The sequence below is a fragment of the Equus asinus genome, chromosome 8 (genome assembly GCF_041296235.1).
Source record: "Equus asinus isolate D_3611 breed Donkey chromosome 8, EquAss-T2T_v2, whole genome shotgun sequence".
Lineage (NCBI taxonomy): Eukaryota > Metazoa > Chordata > Mammalia > Perissodactyla > Equidae > Equus > Equus asinus.
Window position 1 is genome coordinate 76,067,921 of NC_091797.1, and position 16,797 is coordinate 76,084,717.

Here is a 16,797-nt window from a genome sequence, read left to right on the forward strand (position 1 = left end):
CGTGAGGCAAGTGTCACTGTCATACAAATACAAATCATCAATGCCATGTAAGCACAATGATTGCGAAACGAATTTGACATCATTATAGCTATTTACATGTCAGAAAAGGGGTCAGTCCCATAAAACAACACACAAAAATCTACCAGGAGTTCAAATGAATAAGCAAGAGGGAGTGTGCACACCCCATTCTGGATTTGTAGCAGTTCAACCCAGAGAATGCAGAGTTCTGTTCCTTCAAAGTACAGTTAAGTCAGAGCCACTTAGAGCTAAGAGCAGCCCATAGTCCTTGACCCGCAGGTTCAGGATGATGATAGCCAGGGTCATTACTCTACTCTGCATCACCCACAGGGAGAAAGAACTGGATACCTGCCTAGTGAGGAAATGCACCAAGCAGCCTCATTATCAATAACCCAGATTCTACTAATCTGTCAGAAATTGGACGAGCGATATAACACCTCCAGTATTTTAGAAGCAGTCACTTATTATTTGACCTTGAGGTCACCTAATATGAGTTTGTTCTCTCAAATATAAACTTGCGATAATGTGCAATAAAAATTGTAAAAGTTAAACGAGATAATGTGCGTGAAAGTACTTTAAAACTAATAATGTGCCAGCAAATTGGTCATCATATTTATTAGATAGAAATATCTGAGATATAAATTACACATCTACTCCTACTCATCACAGTAAGCGGTAGCTCTAAATGACATTGTCAATTTCTAAAATTCACTTATTAAATTATTTTTAAAAATTCCCCCTAAATCATATTTTTCACTAATTTTTAATTTAAGATTACCTTGCCCCTAAGTTGATCTGATTAAGAAGTTTAATTGCTCAGAAGAATATTCCCAAACTCTGCTGATCAGGGGAGTCACCTGGGGCTATTAAGGATCCGATTCCTGGGCCTTAGCCTAGACCTGCTGAGTTAGAACTGCCAAGAGGGGTCTAGGAATTTATATTTTTAATCAAGTGCCCTAGGTGATGGCTTTATATGAGGCAAGTTAGGGAAACACTAAACAGAGAATTAAAAACGTGATATTTTAAGAGAATTTAATCTGGTTATGGATTTATTCAGTTTAGAGGTGAGCAAAAGAAACTATCAGGGCCAGCCCTGGGGGCCTAGTGATTAAGTTCAGCCCGCTCCGCTTTGGCGGCCCAGGTTCAGTTCTTAGGCGCAGACCTACACCACTCTGTTAGTGCCCATGCTGTGCTGGCTGCCCACATACTAAAAAATAGAGGAAGATTGGCACAGATGTTAGCTCAGGGTGAATCTTCCTCAGCAAAAAAAAAGAAAGAAAGAAAACAAAAAACAAACAAAAAAAGAAAACATCAGAGGTCTATGGACCACTTATGGTAATCATCATTATTACTGTGTTCCCTCAGTAAGAATTAGCAGTTTGTTAAGCCAACAGCAAAAATACCGTTAAAGTTTAAAGAATTACCTGCAATATTCCAGAATGAGGCTTGTGTCCATATCTATATTCTCCACGAGAGCTTTAATAAGGTCTTTCTTGGTGAGAAAATGTTGCCTGAAAACTGGCTGGAAAGAAATCTAGAAAGAAAAAGAGCAAAACAAAAACCACTAGACTGAAATGTATCAGAAAAAGGACACTTTTGTGATTTGCCTTTTTACTATCCTTTTTTATCGACAAATATTGTTCCATAGCTCCTTCAACTTTTATTTTTATCAAATCGACCATCATTCTGAGACTTTCGGTGTATCTGGCTGTGGGTCCAAGTCTCTCTTACTCCACACAAACCCTTGGCTCTTCGTCAGTAAAGTATGGTTGTTAGTAACAACCCATCCCACTACTGCATAAGAATTAGGCTTCAAAATATATAATTTCTGAAGTAGTTCCATTCCTGATAAGTCAACTATTTGCAAATAAAATAAAATGTCTTACATGTATAGTAAAGAAAACAGGATTTTGTTTGATTGCTTTTGCAAATTGAAAAGTAAAGGTCACTTACTTTTCCCTAGTAGGAGTTCTTAAAGCTTGGTACACCTGTATATACATTTTAATATTGTCTTTAAGCAAATAAAAGCAGACCAAAACAGAAACATGAGGCTAAAGGCTAGGCCTGAAATAGCATAAATGCCAATACTAGATATATTCTTACAAATGAGAACACTAAGCAGATGAAAATGTCAGGTCTCTTCTAATTTCCTTAGAAATACAGAAAAAAGGAAATGAGGCAAAAGTCTTTATTTCTTTGAAAGCACCAATGTATGTACTTAATATAACTAAAATTTATGGGTCAGTATATATACCTCCTCTCCCCAAAAGTAAAGGACAGTGAGATCTTTGTTTTAAATTTTCAAACTGGGTAATTATCAGAATGGATAAAATTTCATGGCACTCTGAAGAATACTCACACCAAGTTTACCAAGACGAATACCCCACTGGGCATCAGTGCTGAGTTCACGGAACTTAAGCTCCATTTCTATTTCCTGATAGAGACTGGCCAGCTGAGAGCCCACCAGAGATATTGCCTAAAAAATTAAAATAGAATTAAAATTCAATTGCAAATAGAGTATGCTCTAACACCTTTCAGATGAAATTCAACAATAAAAGTCATAACCTTTCTTTGTGCTAACAACGTGGAATGTTACACATTGCACAGTACACAGTCATTATTTACACAAAATTTAGATTATTCAGCTTCTATTATGAAGCCATAAATTTAGTCTGGCTTCCCTTCATAAGAAAAGGCCAAATTTTAGTTATCCTACAAGCCAAACCCCCAAAAAAGCAAATTTTAAAACAAACAACATCAAAGAGAAGTTTTGCATCTGTTAAAACTTGTCCTCAAAAAGAACTGGCTCATAGGTCTAAGGTTTCAAACACACTAGAGTAAATAGAGGAAGTGAGGTTCTATGGCGGCATACAGATTTTAAGAAATAAAAAGTATCGTAATTCTTTGGGTTGAGCAACACTTATGGCCTGCATCACTAGTCAAGGAAAAGCTGGTAGAAACCCAGTGAGTCAGTATGACATTTCCTTTGCTAGATCTTTAAGATCTGGTGGCAAAACTAACTATTTCTTCCCCTACATCTTTAATACGTCAAGAACTGAAGGTGTGCTTCCTTGGGTCATACCAAAATTTTGTCATAATTCTGCCAGGCTTTATCTATGAGCTTCCAGAGATTTTCAAACACTTCTTTTTGGGGTAAGAGAGTGCAGTAACCCAACGCCAAGTCAAGATCCACCAGGCGACAATTAAATACCTATGGGAAGAAAGCACCAGGAGAAGCAATTCTTCACAATCAAAACAGAATTCAGTCTCTAAAGGCTTGATTGTCACTAAATTTAACTATAGATCCTATGAAAGAACAAATGTTTCATGAAAAGTTACTTATAGTAACATAGTTTCGACTTGTTTCTTTAGTTTTACTGTCCTTTCTCACTATTATAAATGTAAGGAAAGGAACAATGACAAGTTCTGTATGGCACAGAACTCCTTCCTTCTTCTCTCCTGCATGATGATTTTATCACTTCTCTTCAAATCCCCAACATTCCCTCAGACTCCTCACTCTTAACCTGAGAAATCAGAAGCAACCAAAGAGAGCAAAAGAAAAAGAGCTCACCAAGAACAAATACTCACTTTGTGCAACAGTGTAGTAGCATTTCCCCTAACAAACGTAACGGCTTTCTCTTTCAATTCCGTAACAACATGCTTTGGTTTAACCAATGTGGCCGCTCCAAACAACTTTCAGAAAAGAACAAAAGAATCTTTAGGTCCACTCTATGCATCCTTCTGAAAACTCTTCTTAAATATTAAGAAACTTGGAAAATTCATCATTATATGCAAAAAGTATTGGCATTTAGTCTACAATGACAAAAAGCTGGGGTTGGGGAGCAGGGTTGACTGGGAAAGGGCAAAAAGGAACCTTTTAAAATACTCTATATCTTTTTTTTTTTTTAATTGGCACCTGAGCTAACATCTGTTGCCACTTTTTTTTTTTTTCCTCCTTCTCCCCAAAGCCCCCCAGTGCCTAGTTGTATATTCCAGTTGTAGCTCCTTCTGGCTGTGCTAGGTGGGACGCCGCCTCAGCAGGGCTTGACGAGCGGTGCTAGGTCTGCGCCCAGGATCCAAACCAGCGAAATCCTGGGCCGCCGAAGTGGAGCACACGAACTTCACTGTTTGGCCATAGGGCAGCCCCTAAAATACTCTATATCTTCTTTTTTTTTTTTTGGAAGATTAGCCCTGAGCTAACTACTACTAATCCTCCTCTTTTTGCTGAGGAAGACTGGCTCTGAGTTAACATCCATGCCCATCTTCCTCTGCTTTATACGCGGGATGCCTACCACAGCATGGCTTGCCAAGCGGTGCCGTGTCCGCACCCGGGATCTGAACCGGTGAACCCCAGGCCGCCAAGAAGCAGAACGTGCAAACTTAACTGCTGTGCCACCAGGCCGGCCCCTACTCTATATCTTGATTGTGGTGTTAGTGACAAGGTGAATACATTGGTTGATACACTCAAAACGTGCATTTTCATTTTGAAAGCTATACTTCAATAAAGTTAATTTAAAAAAAAATTGGCATTTAATAAATATCAACAGAGTAGACATGAACACAATTCCCTCTGAAGCTTCAAAAGCAACTTATCAACAAGTAGCTTGTCTTTTAGAATCTTTTCAGTGATGCTGTCAGGTAATAATTATAATAATTTGGACCAAAATAAAACAAACAGCAGATAGTTTTGACCTAATGTGGACACTGGGCTGGAATGAGAGTTATCATTGTGACCTAAAACCTCAGGTAATTCATTTTATCTCCCTGAATCTGAGCTTCCTCATTTGCAAAATGGAGACTCTCAGAGTTGTTGTAAAGGTCGAGTATGAAACGTGTGCCAGCACCTTGAACTACATCTGAATCTTAGCAGATGCTCAACAAAAGCTTCTTAAATCCGACAAATCATCCATTTCGTTGCTACAGAGCCAACCAGGAAAAAGTAGACTCCAAATTCCTTTGTTTGGCAGTGCTTTTGTATCTATATTCACCCAAAGTGAGAGTATTTGTTCTGGTAACTATACCTTTTCACTCAAACTGGCATTCATGAAGTTTGACACGGAGTGCTGAAGACAGGTACCAAATGAACCCACTACAAATCTTAGGGCCAGCTCCCACTGGCTAGATTCCTGAAGGTTCTGAAGCAGGGCAGAGATGGAATTTATAATAGGTAAAATAAGGCCATCTCCTGTAGAATGATAAAAGTATTTTATTTGAGGAAAGTATCTTAATATTTAGATTGTTTTTAAACAAATAAAGATCATATTAGTGCAAACTGTTTTCACAGACAGCCTACCTTTTCAATTCAGGTAATGGTCATAGAATTATTTCTCAAAGTTAATAAATAAGAGAGTTAACATGAGACTTAATTTAAACCAGAAAATAACTAAGTCCACTAGATAATGAACTACTTTGACTGTAATCCGCCTATTTTGAGATGCTCAAATCACTCTCTGAAGAAAACCTCAGACAACCAAAATTTATGAACAGATTCATAAAAGTTAACATTATAAGCCAAATGACACACTCTCCTGACTCTTTGGAAGAATAACAATGTAACAGTAATAACAAAGAAACTACATTAAGAACGTTAAGTCAGATTCATATTCAGGATTTCAAGGAATTTCTATATTGGTGTATGTACAAAATTATAACACAACGGTGTACATTTCTCATGTCAAATACCTTCACTAATGGAGCAGTACGGTAAACTCGCAGAATCCAAGGGATGTCTCCTGCTTTCTACAAAAGAGAGTAAATTAAATAACAATAAAATAACTCTCTTACAAAGCACACGTTCCCAAAGATATTTAAATAGCGTGCTATTATCAGATAATGTTCTAAAGCAAACTGCTACTTAAAAAACTTAAGTATAGGGGGCTGGCCCCGTGGCCGAGTGGTTAAGTTCGCGCGCTCCGCTGCAGGCGGCCCAGTGTTTCGTTAGTTCGAATCCTGGGCGCGGATATGGCACTGCTCATCAGACCACGCTGAGGCAGCGTCCCACATGCCACAACTATAAGAACCCACAACGAAGAATACACAACTATGTACCCGGGAGGCTTTGGGGAGAAAAAGGGAAAAATAAAAATCTTTAAAAAAAAAAAAAAAAAAAAAAAAAACCTTAAGTATAAATAGAGAAAACTACACAGATAAGTGTACAACTTGATAAATCTCCACTAAGTGAATACATCCCTGTGACAGCATCCAGACTAAGAAATAGAACATTACCAGCATCCAGAAGCCCCCTCTTGTCCCTGCTAGTCATTACCCACCCCAAGGGTAACCACCACCTTGAGCTCCTTCAGCATGGCTTCATTATAGCCTGTTCTGTACTTGAACGAAAATGAATGTACTGGAATGTATGTAAATGAAATCATACAGTATGTATTCTTTAGTGTCTGGCTAATTTTGCTCAGCATTATGCCTGTGAAATTCATCCATATTACTATGTGTAGTTCTAGTTCCAACCTCTACAGTTTAAACTTGCACAAAGCAGAAATACATAGAAAATGACACACATGAAATTTACCAGCAAGAGGCACAAGTGATGAAATCAATTCATAAATAACAGGCAGCACCATCTGTGACTCGAGAACTATTCCATCCTCACTGAAGAAGTCACTATAGGACCACTCTTCATATGGATCTTTATGAGTTCCAAAAGAAGTCTAAATATCAAATCATACAGAAAAGACACAAATAAGTACACTCCAAAACACAGATACCATCTTCACCGAGCAGAATGTAGAATCAGATTTATTAGAGCCAAACACAGTTCTGATGGTCAAGTACAACTCTGTAGTCTGCTTCTTCTGGTCTATGGCTTATAATAATGCCACTTGAAATTAAATTGTTACTCTAAGATAAGGACAATATCCAGAGACGCTTTGTTTGGGGCACAAGGTTTCAAAAGATAGAGCAAATTAAAGCCAATAAATGTGACTGGAAAAGAGACGCCTCTCAAGCCCTTACGCAGTTTTTGAGTCTAAAATAAAATACAGGAAGGAGATTCAGTACTTTTGCAAACTATGCAAGTTTACATTTAAAAGTGGTGCATAATGGACTGCAGGGGTTTTGCTTAAGGAAAACAAATTCAAAAGCAACTTACTTTCATTAGAATTCCACAGTCATCCATTTGGCACTGTCTGGAAAGCTCTACTGCCGTTAAAGTATATTTACACAGTTCTAAAGCATCTAATAAAAAATCTGAAAGAAAATGGAGAAAAATCATTAAACTAATATTTCATGTGCTTGGAATAATGAAAACAACCTTTTAATAATTACTATCAAAATTCTAAGGAAGGCCACAAGCGGAGAGAAAGGTTTTCACATAGCTTTCACTACCCAAATGATGCGGTTCAACTTCTTCCTTAAGCTTGGCTGGAAAGTAAGACCAGATGTGGGGAGGCAAGGAATTTGACAATCCTATGAAAATGGATAGCATCAACAACATTAATATTTGCAAATACTTTAAAACAATAATCCCCACAGAGAATCAATTATAATTATCCTTTTGTAAAATGGAGACGATGATCTCTTCTCTTGCTGCCACACGGCCACTGTAAGGAGACAGCATTTGGGAGACAAGCATGAAATGAACCAGAGGATATAAAACTATGCCTGTTATAAATCTTGTCACCTGGACTGCAGATGGTGGCAGCTTGGCATGCTAGATTATGTATCTCAGAAGGAAGATTTAGTCCCACAGGGGTCGTCATTGGGACGTCATTAGCCAACATCTGACAAAGCTTCTGACACGTCAGAAACAGCAGTTTCCCAGTGTCAGTATTGCAGTGATACTTAAACAAGTCTCTGGAGGAAAGGAAGAGTTACAGGTTAGAATACTCATAGTGAACGCAAAAGCAGTCATCTTGCTTAGAGAAATATATAACCACTACCACCATTTAAAATGTCTTTAAAATGTTTTCAGGAGGGCCGGCCCCGTGGCCAAGTGGTTAAGTTCTCGTGCTCTGCATCAGCGGCCCAGCGTTTTGTCGTTTTGGATCCCGGGTGTGGACACAGCACTGCTCATCAGGCCATGCTGAGGCGGTGTCCCACATAGCACAACCATAGGCACCCAGAATGAGAATATACAACTATGCACTGGGGGTGCTTTGGGGAGAAGAAGAAAGTAAAAAAAAAATGTTTTCATGGTATACAGTGTGCTTCCTTTTCAACTCATTTGGGATATTGTTAACTCTCAGAGTACAAGGTAACCTAATTTCAATGGTTAGGTTACCTAACTATGGAGTGTTAGTTACTTGTCTTCTATGCTACCACTTTTTGACCCTCACGTCTAAAACAGGCTAACGGGGGCTGGCCCAGTGGTGTAGTGGTTAAGTCTGGGCATTCCACTTCAGCAGTCCAGGGTTTGCAGGTTAGGATCCTGGGCACAGACCTATGCACCACTCATCAAGCCATGCTGTGGTGGCACCCCACGTACAAAATAGAGGAAGATGGGCACAGCTGTTAACTCAGGGCCAATCTTCCTCAGCAAAAAGAGGAGGACTGGCAACAGATGTTAGTTCAGAGTGCAATGTGGGGATCCAGAAGTCACCTGCATTTCCTCAGCGCTGTTTCAGCATTCCCGTTGTTTAAGGCCCTCAGGGTCAGCTCAGCTTCCAGCTCTTGTCGGGACACCTGCAGGGCCAGCGCCTGTCTGTGAAGCTTGGACTCAGTGCTCAGGCTCTTCTCAGCAGCCACAGGCTCTGCAGTGCTCCTAGGTTTGTGTGTAGCCTGTGTGACTTCGTGAGCTTTAATGTACTGTTCACGGAGCTCTGCCACCAGGGAACTATTGCTATAATCCCCAAAGGGAAGAAAGACCTCAAAGTTCTCCTGCAGCAAGGCAAGCAAAACAAAGCCCCAAGTCTGTTTAGCTTATCTGTTGTTAGAAATCATTGCTATGTCTCAAACCTCCCTTTATTACCTCTCCCTCAAAGACTACTCCTTTGTAAATTAAGAATTTAAGACTGTATATTTCAAGCTATGAAAGTAATAATATTATACAAAGTTTGGAAAATAAGAAAATGTCACTACAACCCAGGATTTTCTCAACTTCAGCACTACTGACATTTTGGGTCAGATAATCCTCTGTTGTCGAGCCCTGAGCAGAAGGAAGGAGGGATTATTAGAATTGGGCAATTCTACCCTGGTGGCTTGAAGAACACAGCTTTGCTCTTTTCTAAAAGAAATCCTGGTTGGCTGCTAACCCCAGACCTGGAACTTCTTTTTCTAATCCAATAAAAAGAATCCTACTGAAGCCCAGGGGAGGAGACTAAGAGGCAGTGGGAGTGAGTCACATCTTTTGCTTTGATGCCATGCCTCAATCTTGCCAGATAATTCGTTGTTGTGGGGGCCGCCCTGTGCATAGGAGAATATTTAGCAGCATCTCTGGCCTCTACCCAGTAGACCTGGGACAATAAATGTTCAATAAACAGTAGCATGGTGAATATCTATGACTCTGCCTAGATCAAATCATTGCTTTAAAATACCTCTAACTTTCAAATTCAACAAGAACATGAGGAGTTAACTTACGCTGACTCCCCAGCTGCTTTTCACAAAGATATCTATGGTCTAATACAATAGGTCTCAAACTTTTTGTTCCCAGCACCCCTTTACACTCTTAAAAATTGAGGACCCCAAAAAACTTTTGTTTATGAGATATTCATCAATATTTACCGTATTAGAAATTAAACTGAGAAAATCTTAAAACACAAGAGTATATAAAAGTACACATTCCATTAGCCTTCAGAGCGATGATGTCATCACATCATATAGCCTTTGAAAAACCACTGTACTCTCATAAGAGAATATGGATGGAAAAAATAATTTATTATTGCTATAAATATAGTTTTAATCTCATAGATCCCCCGAAAGGACTCAGGGACCCTTAGGATTCCATGGACTATACTTTGAGAAACAGTGGTCCATTAAACTTGTGGTAAATTATTTCTTCTTTCGACAGTTGGGAGTTAAATCTGCCGGCATTAATCTTAAATTTTCATTAAGAGATGCTCAAATCTACGTAATTTTCTATTTTATGAAATGTATCAGTTAACTCTGAAAGTCCTTCTAATTACAAAATCTTTTACATTAGTAAGGCCCTTGAGCCAAAATAAAATTAATTTCAAATCTCAAATCTTAGGACAGTTAATCAATTCAGAGTTAACAGAAATTAATTTTTAAGAAAAATTGAATTATCTAGAATGAAACTTACAGAAAAAAACTGAAGACACTATGAAGGAGTAGACAATCATCTTTTGGGCCAGTGTCTATAAACAATTCTCTGTCTTTCACAATATTTCAAATTGTGAAACTGTGGTGCCCCAGTTTCCTCATTTGTAAAGGAGAATTGTAACAGCACCCTCTGTGGTGCGCTATTGTGACAATTAAATAATATACGTGATACCCTCGGAATGATGCCTCCCGGCACACAGTAAGCACTGAATAAATGACAGCTATTGTTAGCTTATTCAGGGGCATTTGAGTTAAATAACCTTAAAAGATACCTCAAACCAAAACGTTTTTATAAAAAAGCATAAACTAAAATACAATTAAAAAAGAGAGAACAGTTCCTTAAAAAACTAAATATAGAATTACTACATGACTCAGCAATTCCTCTCCTAGGTATACAGCTAGAGGAACTGAAGGCAGAGCCTCGACCAGATATTGCACATCCACGTTCACTGCAGCATTATTCACAATACCCACAAACTGCACACAACCCGCGTCATCCACAGATAAATAAACAAAATGTGGTGTATCCACACCGTGAAGAAATAAGAAAGAAGTTTCAAAAGTTTGAATTTGCTACAACATGGATGCATCTTGAAAACATTATACTAAGTAAAAAAAGGCAGACACAAAAGGATAAATATTGTACGATTCTGCTTGGATGCAATATATAGAACAGGCAAATTCATGTAGACAAAAAGCAGATTAGATGTTACCAGCATTCGGCAGGGAGAGAGAAATGGAAGTTCCTGCTTAATGGGTGCAGTTTCTGCTTAAGGTGATTTTTCACCTTAGACAGTGGCGATGGTTGCACGACATTGTGAATGCAATTAACATCAGTGAATTGTATATTGAAAAATGATAAGAATGGCAAATTTTATGTTGTATTTTACCACAATTTAAAAAATTTAATATTACAATATACCAGTAACCATGGAATAGTACACTTTAAATGAATATGAAATGTATGGTATGGGGGCCGGCCCCGTGGCCAAGCGGTTAAGTTCGAGCGCTCTGCTTTGGTGGCCCAGGGTTTCGCCAGTTCGAATCGTGGGCGCAGACATGGCACCACTCATCAAGCCATGCTGAGGTGGCATCCGGCATGACACAACTAGAAGGACCCACAACTAAACATACACAACTATGTACTGGGGGGCTTTGGGAGAAAAAGGAAAAATAAAATCTTAAAAAAAAAAAAAGAAATGTATGGTATGTGAATTATATTTCAATAAAGCTGTTTTTAAAGAGAAAGAGAGAGAGAAAGAGGAGGAAAATCAGTATATCTAAAGTCCCTGAAGGCTACTGCAGAAAATTTTAAGGAGGGACTGATCATCTGCGTCAAGTGCACTGAATATAGCTTAACATCTTTACCTGCAGGCTAGCAACAGTTTTAAACAGTTTCAAGATTTCTTCACATTCATCCTTCTTCTGCAGATTGTCTGTAATTAAAGTTTTAAGAGTTAGAGCAGATATCCAAATTCCCAGATTATCAGAATTGTTAAAAGTTAAAATTTTAAAAGGTAAAATTTTAATTAGCTTTGGTTTTATCTCAAGTCTTCAGTACCTCTTGTGAAATGCTGAGATAAGACAATTTAAGTACAAAAAGAAATCTATTCTTTCTGACGGTAGAAAAGTTTATGCGTTATAAGAGAAACAGCAATTTTTAAAAAATAAATTATAGCTCTTTTTTTCCCAAGACAGTTATTTCGTTAATTGTTTTATTTAAGTCCATGTTTAAATGGTTCTTCCCCTGATTATAACCAAATGATAAGTGACAAACATGAGGAATAAGTGCAAGGCACCAAAGAAATCTAGTCTGGCATTAAATAGCTTACTGAAGCATACAAACAAATGATAAGTTGATCTTAGATGCTTCAGTTCTTACACTATTAATCAAAGAATAAGGCAAGCAAGAGTTTTCATGAAGAAAAATGAGTGACATCAATAAAGACAATCAGAGGCAGAAAAACTGTGGATAAGGATGAGAGCTGTCACTGATGCTCCCTCCCTTCTGAAAAGGATAAACTTTAGAATAAAACCAAGATGAGAGGACAGAGGTAGAATGTACCTTTCAGAGCGTCACGTAGTATTTTAAGAATGTCTACTGATGTCTTCGCCACAGACATTCTCCAGGCCTTGTCCTAAAAAGAAAAATACAAAATGAAATCAACTTTCTTTATTTGCCACTTCAGTAGTATACACACAAGCAAACACAAAAAAACCATGGAATCAGAAAAAACAATAAAAATGGTTGAAAAAATGAGAGGTCCATGTTAGAGGGAGTTGGGCAGCCAAGAAACGGATCATAATTGAATAATACATAAGCTAAACACAAAAAACACCAGTATGGACTCTCGGATATATGATTTAGAAATCCTGTAGAATACGCAACTCTCCCAAATAACCTTTTAGCTATAGACGTTTCGGGTTTTTTTAGTTTTTATTATTTGAAAAAAATATTCGAGGAGCTGGCCCCGTGGCCGAGTGGTTAAGTTTGTGCGCTCCACTTCGGCGGCCCAGGGTTTCACGGGTTCAGATCCTGGGCACAGACATGGCACTGCTTATCAGGCCACACTGAGGCAGTGTCCCACATGCCACAACTAGAAGGACTCACAACTAGAATACACAACTATGTACTGGGGGGCTTTGGAGAAAAGAAGGAAAAATTAAAAAACAAAACATTCAGAAAAGTTATAAAGAATTGAACTTGTTTAGTCCAGAGAACAGAAGTCAAATAATCATTATCTTCAAGACTAAAAAGGATTTTTTTTTTAAAGTGAAGAAAAATCAAAGAGGGAAAAGCTTTAATTAAAAGACATGATGATAGGGGCTGGCCTCGTGGTGGAGTGGTTAGGTTCATATGCTCTGCTTCTGCAGCTCAGGGTTTTACCAGTTCGGATCCCGGGCGAGGATGTGGCACCACTCATCAAGCCATGCTGAGGTGGCATCCCACATAGTAGAACTAGAAGGACCTACAATTATCATACACAACTATGTAATGAGGGGCTTTGGGGAGAAGAAAAAAAAAGACTGGCAACTGATGTTAGCTCAGGGTCAATCTTAAAAAAGCAAAACAAGGGGGCTGGCCCCGTGGCCGAGTGGTTAAGTTCGTGTGCTCTGCTGCAGGCGGCCCAGTGTTTCGCGGTTCGAATCCTGGGCGCGGACATGGCACTGCTCGTCAGACCACGCTGAGGCAGCGTCCCACATGCCACAACTAGAGGAACCCACAACGAAGAATACACAACTATGTACCGGGGGGCTTTGGGGAGAAAAAGGCAAAAATAAAAATAAAAAATAAAAAATAAAAAAAAAAGCAAAACAAAAAAACAGACATGATATACGTATGTATGTAAGGGCCAGGCCCATACAAAGTACTCAAACATATTCACTATGAGATTCGGTGCAAGTTGATGGTTAAGAACACAGACTTTAGGGGTTGGACCCATGGCCTAGTGGTTAAGTTTGGCACACTCCACTTCGGTGGCCTGGGTTTGGTTCCCAGGCACAGACCTACACCACTCATCGGCAGCCATGCTGTGGCAGCAACCCACATACAAAATAGAGGAAGATTGGCACAGACATTAGCTCAGGGTGAATTTTCCTCAGCGAAAAAAAAAAAGGAACACAGACTTTGGTGTCAGAGTTTGAGTTGAGGCTCTACCACTTTCTAATATCATTGAGAAAGTCATTTATCTTAAAATTTTAGTTTCTGGGGGCTGGCCCAGTGGCGTAGTAGTTGAGTTTGCATGCTCTGCTTTGGCAGCCCAGGGTTTGCCAGGCTGGGTCCTGAGCACGGACTCACACACTGCTTGTCAAGCCATGCTGTGGCAGCATCCCACATAGAAAAATTAGAAGGACTTACAACTAGAATATACAACTATGTACTGGGGCTTTAGGGAAAAAAAAGAAGAGGAAGATTGGCAATAGATGTTAGCTCAGGGCCAATCTTCCTCTACCAAAAAGAAATTTTAGTTTTTGAACTTAACCTATAAGAAGCTAACAACAGGATCTACTTCACAACTTTGTCGTTAAGAGGAAGTGGATTATTCATTTAAAGTTATTTAATCTAATGACCACTGCATAATAAGACCACTAATAGATGTTAAAAAACACACAACTCACTTCACTCAAGGAGAAGAAATTACTGAAGTGGACTGCTGGGACAGATTAAGAGGTAGGTATCTATCTTTAAAGGTTTAAAAAACTCAATTATCCTGGATAAAGTAGGTATTTGTTTCCTATCTCTATAAAGAAGTAAATTAGCTCTCTTGAAACTTTCTACGTTTCAACGTCCTAAGATTATTTAGATTTACATTGGTTCTGTGGCTGACATTATTATGTGATAGAAATGACTCTACGTCCCATACAATGCAAAACATTGTTTACACTACAAGGCACTATGGAAAACCCTGTATGTACAACTACTATTTCGATTAACCCTTCTGATTTACAGATCCCAGATTATTCAGTGTTGGCGCAAGCCACTGCTCCAAAGCAGCTATACTTGGCTTTTTTTCTATGTAGCCTATTTACACAGGAATTTTTACATTAGGCCATTTGAGCGGTGAGAAGAGCAGATATTCATATTCGTAAGTCTATCTTTTCTATCCTAGTGATTACTACCCATAAAAACTACATTTATCTATATTTTATTTAGTGAAAACCTCACCTCTTTAGAATTATCTGGTTCTTCCTGTAATGCCAATCGTGCCCAGATGATTACTCGTTGTGCAGTTTTCTCGGCTTCAGCAGGAGGCAAAGACCTCAACAGAAGGACACAGTCTTCACCCTATAAACAGTGTTTGAAAGGAAGAAAAAAACAGCTGGTACCTTTGCACAAAGGATAGTGTGCACTTACCTCTTTCTTTTCTATTTAAAGATGAAAAGACATCATCTTGAAAAATAGATCACGATACAATGTTTTAAAAATCTGAAAATTCTGTTTTTGATGACAGCAAACAAAAAAATTAAAATACCACCTTTGTCCTTTGTAAGTCCTAGGCACGCCTCTGGTTATAGAATTATATAGAAATCAAGACAGTTAAGAATACAAAAAGGAAACCATATCCTATTCTGGAATCAAAGGGTTCTATAGCACAAATAAAACATGAGTCTGAGTTTTGTTAACTACCAAAGAGTATGAAAGCCCATTAACTAATCCACAAAATACCTTTAAAGAACCTATAGACATGAAAAACATGGCCAATATAACATTCGAAGTTTTCATCTTGGTATAACTTTATTTAGGCTAATCTATTTGGATAATTTGATTATTTTGAGTTTTTAAGGATTTAGCTAACAAAGAAACCATAGGAAAGGACAATATTAAACTTTCATACCTGTTCTCTATCAATCAGGTCAATAATCCGTAGACTGTAGATTTCATCATCAGATAACATATATGCTTGGGCCACCTTCAAAGCATCTTCTAAAGAAGATGGGACATCTTGTTTGAGAATGTATCTGACCACTCTCTGAAATAGAGACAACAAATACATTTCTTTGTTATGAAATCTCAGAGAGAACCCAGAAATCATTTGTTCATAAGACAAAGTACTCATTAAAATAAGGCAGCAAAAAATTAAGATGCATGAAAAATTAAAACACAATTTATATTCTGAATTTTATGACTTCCTTTTCCCCCCCAGCTTTATCGGAGTAAAATTAGCAAATAAACATTGCATATTTTTAAGGTGTACAACGTGATGATTTGAGATACTCCTTTAGCCTCTTAATTTATTATTTGTTGTCCTTACTACTCTAATAAACAACTGAACACTCTATTGACATTCTATCTAACAAAGGGAGGCAGCGGAGAACTCAGCTCTATTAACCTTTAAGAATATGAAATCCTCATTAAATTTCCCATGTTGCCCTAGAAATGGAGCAAAGGGATTAAAAGACTCTTCAACGATTGCACTTACCATTATTTCCTTGTTTAAAAGATTCACTTCCCTTATTCCATAGCCTCGTAAAAGTTTTTTCATCTCCATGAGTTTGTAACTTTCCAGTAATAACTTGACTCTAAAAGTAAATTTATGGATATTAACATAGATTGTCTTTTTTATGAAATACTAAAGGACACAGTAAAGGATAGAAACCATAAATGAACGTGAACTCAAAACATTTGATGACGTTTATCCAACACCAAAAAAGTTATCTGGCTGACTGTAATCTTACTTGGGATGGTCCATTTCTAAGTGCTGTTTCACCAGCTGCTCCACAGCCGCACTCCAGGGAACCATTGCCGCATACATTATCTTAAGCACAGCATCAAATATGAGCTACAAAGATATGCACACATTGACGGTGAATAGCTTTCAGATTTACGTTTCATACAAATTAATGACACTGCCCAAGCTGCAGAGGGGGTCTGACACCTACTGTATGGTAGCTCGAGAATATTACAAAAACTTATATTTCTTCCAATTTTCATATATAAAGAGCAATTTTATTATTTAGAAAATTTCAGAAAAGTATTTTCTCTGCTGAAAATTAACTCATATAGCTCCATTACTTTCTACAGTCTTGGTTTTAAAAAATACTTTT

General features: G+C 38.1%; 1 protein-coding gene across 3 annotated transcripts in view; it reads right to left on the reverse strand.

The window, feature by feature from the left end:
* Positions 1-16,797, reverse strand: part of KNTC1 (kinetochore associated 1) — a 68,189-nt gene that overhangs the window by 22,229 nt on the left and 29,163 nt on the right. For all 3 annotated transcript variants that reach the window (XM_044775960.2, XM_014858751.3, XM_044775962.2), the window contains 16 exons: positions 16,429-16,532; positions 16,173-16,272; positions 15,588-15,722; positions 14,918-15,037; positions 12,317-12,389; positions 11,620-11,687; positions 8,573-8,850; positions 7,655-7,827; positions 7,124-7,221; positions 6,545-6,683; positions 5,701-5,757; positions 5,040-5,203; positions 3,607-3,711; positions 3,101-3,229; positions 2,378-2,494; positions 1,443-1,552 (listed from right to left, as the gene is read on the reverse strand). In XM_044775960.2, coding sequence (XP_044631895.2) covers positions 1,443-1,552; positions 2,378-2,494; positions 3,101-3,229; positions 3,607-3,711; positions 5,040-5,203; positions 5,701-5,757; positions 6,545-6,683; positions 7,124-7,221; positions 7,655-7,827; positions 8,573-8,850; positions 11,620-11,687; positions 12,317-12,389; positions 14,918-15,037; positions 15,588-15,722; positions 16,173-16,272; positions 16,429-16,532 — 1,970 coding nt within the window. The remainder of the gene's footprint in view (positions 1-1,442; positions 1,553-2,377; positions 2,495-3,100; positions 3,230-3,606; positions 3,712-5,039; positions 5,204-5,700; positions 5,758-6,544; positions 6,684-7,123; positions 7,222-7,654; positions 7,828-8,572; positions 8,851-11,619; positions 11,688-12,316; positions 12,390-14,917; positions 15,038-15,587; positions 15,723-16,172; positions 16,273-16,428; positions 16,533-16,797) is intronic.